Source organism: Ceratotherium simum, chromosome 34, assembly GCF_057802395.1.
Source record: "Ceratotherium simum simum isolate JZ-2026a chromosome 34, ASM5780239v1, whole genome shotgun sequence".
Taxonomy (NCBI): domain Eukaryota; kingdom Metazoa; phylum Chordata; class Mammalia; order Perissodactyla; family Rhinocerotidae; genus Ceratotherium; species Ceratotherium simum.
Window position 1 is genome coordinate 21,002,145 of NC_141933.1, and position 6,000 is coordinate 21,008,144.

General features: G+C 47.9%; 1 protein-coding gene across 1 annotated transcript in view; it reads left to right on the top strand.

Moving 5' to 3' along the window:
* LRP4 (LDL receptor related protein 4) overlaps window positions 1–5,512 on the top strand; it is a 49,242-nt gene extending 43,730 nt beyond the window's left edge. The window contains exons 37-38 of the mRNA XM_004436926.2: window positions 360–501; window positions 3,022–5,512. Coding sequence (XP_004436983.1) covers window positions 360–501; window positions 3,022–3,354 — 475 coding nt within the window. The 3' untranslated portion in view covers window positions 3,355–5,512. The remainder of the gene's footprint in view (window positions 1–359; window positions 502–3,021) is intronic.
* The last annotated feature ends 488 nt before the right edge of the window (window positions 5,513–6,000 follow it).

Genomic DNA, 6,000 nt, shown 5'->3' on the forward strand with positions numbered 1-6,000 from the left:
TCCCTCATCAGTTCCTTGCCTTGTGGGCCTTTCCATAGGACTACTTACAACATGGCAGCTTGCTTCCCCCAGAGCAAGAGGAAGAGAGAGTGAGGAAGGGAGGGCAGCCTAAGACGGAAGCCACAAATTTCTCTGTAACCTAATCTAGTATCCATCACTTATGCATATTCTGTTCATCAGAAGTGAGTCACCAGATCCAGCCCATACTCGAGGGGTGAGGAATCAGAAGGTGTGAGTACTGGGAGGTGGAGATCACTGAGGCCACCTTAGAGGCTGCCTACCACACTCGTGTTACAACTTCCCTAGATATCACCCCCCAAAAGATCTGAACTAATTTCCTATCACCTTTCCTCCTAAAGACATAAAAAATCCAAGTTAACTGATCCAGGAATGGGGAACCTGACCTACAGCAACCCCTCCTACCGAACTTCCACTCAGGAAGTGAAAATTGAAGCAATCCCCAAACCAGCCATGTACAATCAACTGTGCTATAAGAAAGAGGTAAAAATTAAAATTTATTTTCAAGGTTTTTGGGGGTGGGGCTGGGGCGATTATTCTTCAGTTGCCTGAATAGATCAGTAAGGGATACTGGGTAGTCCCATCTACCACTTTGGAAGTTCTAGAGAACAGAAGAACTGAATGTGGTTTGGGTTTCTAGAGAGGTCTTGAATCTCTGAGGGACCAGCTTGAGGGACCCCAGTGAGAGCAAGGTTAGAAAGCAGATTCCAGAAGGTTTAGGTCTGAAGGCATGTGAGTGGGCACCTCCCTGCCAGGGGACATTTTCCCAGGCTTAGAGATTCTTTCCCCCCTGGAGTTGTCATTCCCCTGCAGTGAGGCTGTGGCCCCTCTGAAACAACCCTGGACTCCTAGACAACACCCAAAAACCCAAGAGCTCCTGGACTCTCCCTTTTCTAACCTCTGATCCAAGCTGTTGGCACCTATGGCTGGGAATGGCTGGCTTTTTGCTATTCTTCCTCTTATCACAGAGTCTTAAGAAATTTCTCTAGAATTCTGAACGTTTATGTGCTTTTGTTTTTTTAACTCCTTTGTTGCTTCAGTGAAAAATTATTTGCTGAATGTTTAGGCATAAAAATTAGTCCCATTTCCACCAGGATCTATAGCCTGGGATTTCAGATTTTCCTAGTCTGATGTGGCCCTCGTTTTTTCTAAAATCTTGTAACCCTGTCTTCAGAAGTTACCCCTTATGAGACCCCAATCAGTCTCCTCTCCTGGCCTGTCTAGCACAGTCAGAACCTGCCCTCACACCTCCAGGGCTCCTAGGCATAATGAATACACCTTACATAATAATCATGTGCTTTCTGGATCCATGAATTCCCTTATGAAAAACTTCCACCACAAGCCAGAACAGAACCTGCAAGGACAGCTTACAGTTTTAGGGCTGGTAGACTCCTTCTCGCTTAATATCTTTGAGAGAAAGACTCTTGGGTTCCTGGAGTGTCCAATGCCCCAGAAAAGAACCACAGTAAGAGCCACAGGTTAGAACTTAAAACGATGTGACCTGTTTCTTCTGTTGTATGCTTTTTCCTCAGCAGCTCTTTCACCCCTCTGATAGTCTTTCACCCTTTCTCTTCTGATTTCCTCTTGATTTCAGGTACCTGTGTGTTTGTAGAGGGAGTGGTGTCCCCCGAATTGCTAGTGCCATGTCCCCCACCTCTCCCTAACTTACCTAGTGTGTCTCGGTGCTGAAGACTCTGAGTAGCCTGCATCTGCTCTTACACTAACTTCAGCTTGGAGGGTGTGCTGGGTGACTGGGCACGTGTATGTGTGTGCATGGGTGCTTGTGTGCTGTCTGTGTCTCTTTCTACTTGATGGAGGGAGCTGTCACTCCCAGAGGGCAGGGATCATGTTTTATACTGTGTAATCATCCAAGTGTCCTGCTTAATGTAGGGGCTCAATAAATATCTGTGGAATTGAATTGTTACTAAAATAGGGCAGCAGTTGCAGGGCTCTTGGCAGGGATGCTGTCCCAGGGACAGAACCCAAGCCTTGGCCCATTTTCTCCTGGCAGTGGTGGCATGTTGGTTGGTAACCCCCAGAAACCAGGAGTAAGGCTACCCTTTGAGGAATCCATAAAGGGAGAAAGCTGAGTAGAACTTAAGGCTGTCCTTGGAACCATCCCAGGTTGCTTGGAAATGGCCCCAAAGCTCGTGGGAGCAGAGCCAGAATAACCTCCCACAAAAGCTTATAGGTTACAGGACCCCTGTGGCTGACACGTAGAACCCAAATAAGAGGGTTTTCTAGATCCTGCCTGTCTTACCTCCCAAAACTTTTCTCCTTAACAAAATTAGAAAGAAGAGAATTAAGAATAAAATAGCACAAAAGTACTTTAAAATCCTGAATAAATGCACATTTAATTGCTTTTGTCAATTGCTTTTGATTATGTATATCAGCATGATGTCCCATTAATAAACCACAATAACAGGGCTGGCCTGGGCACAATCTACACTACTCGTCAGCCATGCTGTGGTGGCAACCCACATGCAAAATGGAGGAAGATTGGCACAGATGTTAGCTCAGGGCCAATCTTCCTCACCAATAAATAAACAAACCACAATAACAATGTAACAACAGCTAACATGATTTAGTGCCTCTTATGTGTCAAGCACCTACTAATTGCATTCCATGTATGGCCTCATTTAACCCTCACAGCAGTTGGTTATATATGGATGCTGTTATTCTCCCCACACTGCAGATGTGGAGACCGAGTTTTAGAGATGTTAAGTAATTTGCCCAAGGTGACATGGCCAGTGAGTGGCTGATGCAGGACTGGAAGCCATGGTTCTCCCTCCTCCCTGTATGCTAATAGTAATAATTATTACTGCTCCTCTCCTTTTAGACTAAGCCTCATATATTTGTGCTGACCAAGTTTCCCCATTTGTTTGTGGGATCTTTGCATTCTTCACACCCACTCTTACCCCATCCATTTCCTTTTTTCGTTCACCATGAGATCCTTTATAGAGAACCAACCAACTGACCATGTCTCCCCACTCTCCGCCCTAGGGTGGACCTGACCATAACTATACCAAGGAGAAGATCAAGATTGTAGAGGGAATCTGTCTCCTGTCTGGGGATGATGCAGAGTGGGATGACCTCAAGCAACTGCGCAGCTCACGGGGGGGCCTTCTTCGGGATCACGTATGCATGAAGACAGACACAGTGTCCATCCAGGCCAGCTCTGGCTCCCTGGATGACACAGAGACGGAGCAGCTGTTGCAGGAAGAGCAGTCTGAGTGTAGCAGTGTCCATACCACAGCCACTCCGGAAAGACGGGGCTCTCTGCCAGACACAGGCTGGAAACATGAACGCAAGCTCTCCTCAGAGAGCCAGGTCTAAAGGCCCACGTTCCCTCCCCTCCCTGCCTGTTCCTTCTCCTGTATGGACTTCAGTCCTTGTGCTCGCTTATACAACAGGCCTCCTTCCTGTGTGCTCGTCCTGCTTCTCCTCCTCCCACCCCATAACCGCTCCCAAGCCCTCCACGGGAGTTGTTTCCGCCTGAGTCCATAACCACCTGTGCACAAGACATGATGGCGCATCCCAAGAACTTAGACCTGGATTTTACCGTGAACCTCGCCTCTTGCACTCCGTCCTGAGCCCCCTGAAACTAGGCTCAGTAATGATTCCTCATCAGTACACAGCTCCACCTCCCCTTCCCCTGGTACCCTCGGTGCCTGCTCCACAAGAGCTAATGACCCAAGACTGCACTCTCCCCGATCGGAGCTGGCCTGACTGCTTCTCTGAGAGAACTTGCCCACCAGGGGCTTGGGCAGGGGGTCAAGGGTAAAGGGAGAGATGAAGGATAGAGGCTGGGAGGAGGAGGAGGAGTCAGCCCAGCTGGTATGGGCATCTGGGAAACCTCCAGCCTCAAGTGCATTGGTAATATGAAAAAGCTTTTAGGGGTAGTTGGGCCTGGATGTCCTGTCCATTGCTGGCAATGGATCTTATTCTCACTCTAAGAGTTGCTGTTTTTTCAACTGGTGAGATCCGGGTGTGGCTCAAGCTGTTCTGCTAGAATGTCTGGAGCCGTTTCTGCCTTCAGACAACTGGGGGCCCTATCACATGGCAGCTGGCTGATATGAATTCCCTCCTGGTGCCACCACTGGCCAGTACCTTTTCTAAGTCTTTGACTCTCAGTAACCAGGTTGTGAGCTAGTGGCTTGAGTGAATGAGGGGCCCCAAGGACGGAGTCTCTGCAACATCTAAGAAGCGCTGCCGAGACCACACGCCACGTATCACCTGAACCTAGTGTTCTGCCCCTCTCTCCCTCCTCCTCTGGGATTCTGAGCACAGAGATCCTGAAACAGCTTTTCAAAGACGGGCTGGAAGTTTTCATAAACGGTCAGGAAGAGCAATCAGGTCAGAGACTTGGGGTAGCCAGGGCCTAAAGGGAAGTATCCATGAGGTTGACCCTCCTGTGTTCTCTCTCAAGTGCTCAGGGATCTAAGTTAGTGGACAGGGAGCCTTTGGCTATGCGTGGTGAAGTTCCCATTCCAGCTCTCTTCTCAGCTAAGTGACTTGCTTTCCATGCTGAGATGCCATCACTTGGGTCATGCTTATTCCCACAAAAGGCACGTGTCTCATACTAGTATCAGGAGAGTTGAGACTTTTTTTTTGTCTTAAAACTTCTGCCTAGCTCTTTTTTTTTTTTTTTTTTTGGCCTAATTTGCTTTTTCTGACCTAGCCCTGTAGCACCTGTGGTGAGGAGGGCTAAATAAAGATGCAAAGTGGGGGGCAAGGAGTAGAAAGGCAGAGAGAACCCCTGATGAAGCCCTCTCAGCCCAGGGCAGATCCAGATCTCTCCCACCCCGGAATCGGAAGCGACAGAAGAGGACAACAGGGGCTGAGGATGAAGGGGAGGGTTTCTAGGGGAAGTTTCCTGATTTGAAACATCTGTGGTTATTGGTATTGAGAAATCAGCTACCAAACATGTGAGTGAGAAAGGAGGATAAGAACAAACCTTTTCTGGTCAATTCTAAGACTGCTAGAGACAGGTGCGAAGCCGTTAGCCCTGCTCTCAGTCGTCAGCCCCAGGTCTGGGCCTACACGGGACAGCCAGGCCAGGCCAAGAAGGCTTTTCCTGTACACGAAGTGGGAAAGGTGAGGTGCCACTTCCAGGAGGAGAGGGGGACATTTGACACTTGACAGGGCAGTAAAAGAAGGGGCACTTAGAGTCTTCAGACTCACGGTTGGGGACTGGGGGAAAGCAGAAAAGTGGCATTTTCTTGATTGGGAAGGGGGAAGATCTTATTGCACTTGGGCTGCTCAGAATGTAGAAAGGACATATTTGAAGAAATATCTATTTGAGCACTGATTTACTATGTAAAAAGCAGAATCTCTCTGTCCTAAACTAATGGAAGTGATTCTCCCACGCTCATGTGTAATGGTTTTAACGTTACTCACTGGAGAGATTGGACTTTCTGGAGTTATTTAACCACTATGTTCAGTATTTTAGGACTTTATGATAATTTAATATAAATTTAGCTTTTGTTAATCACCTTGCCTGGCTTGGAGTCATGACTAATAACTGCACCTGCTCTGTCTGGCAGACCCACCTGCTTGCAGACATCACCTCTAAGTCCTTTGGGGATGTGGGGACAGTGAAGTACAATACAGGCAGTGAGGTTCCTGGCTGGAGGTTCAGCTCATCTTTAGAACATAGGTCAAGACCAGAGTTCATTGGCTTATGAAATCCTTACTTCCTCTAGAGATTTCATTACGAGTGCCAACTCTGAATAGTTGGTAGCGGCTGCCTAGGGTCCTGTCCAGACTCAGTGGGAAAAGTGTTATGATCAATAGTGACGTCTCCTTTGGGCTCTGGAAGGAAGTGTCATGGCATGTATACCATACATCTTCTATTCCTGTGCTAGGTCTATGAGGGCTTCAGTGTCACAGAACTTGAATTTGCTTTGCACTGATGGTCACTGGCAAAACTGTCTGATGTAGTAAGAGAAGTACCAGAATGGGGACCAGGAGAGCCAATTC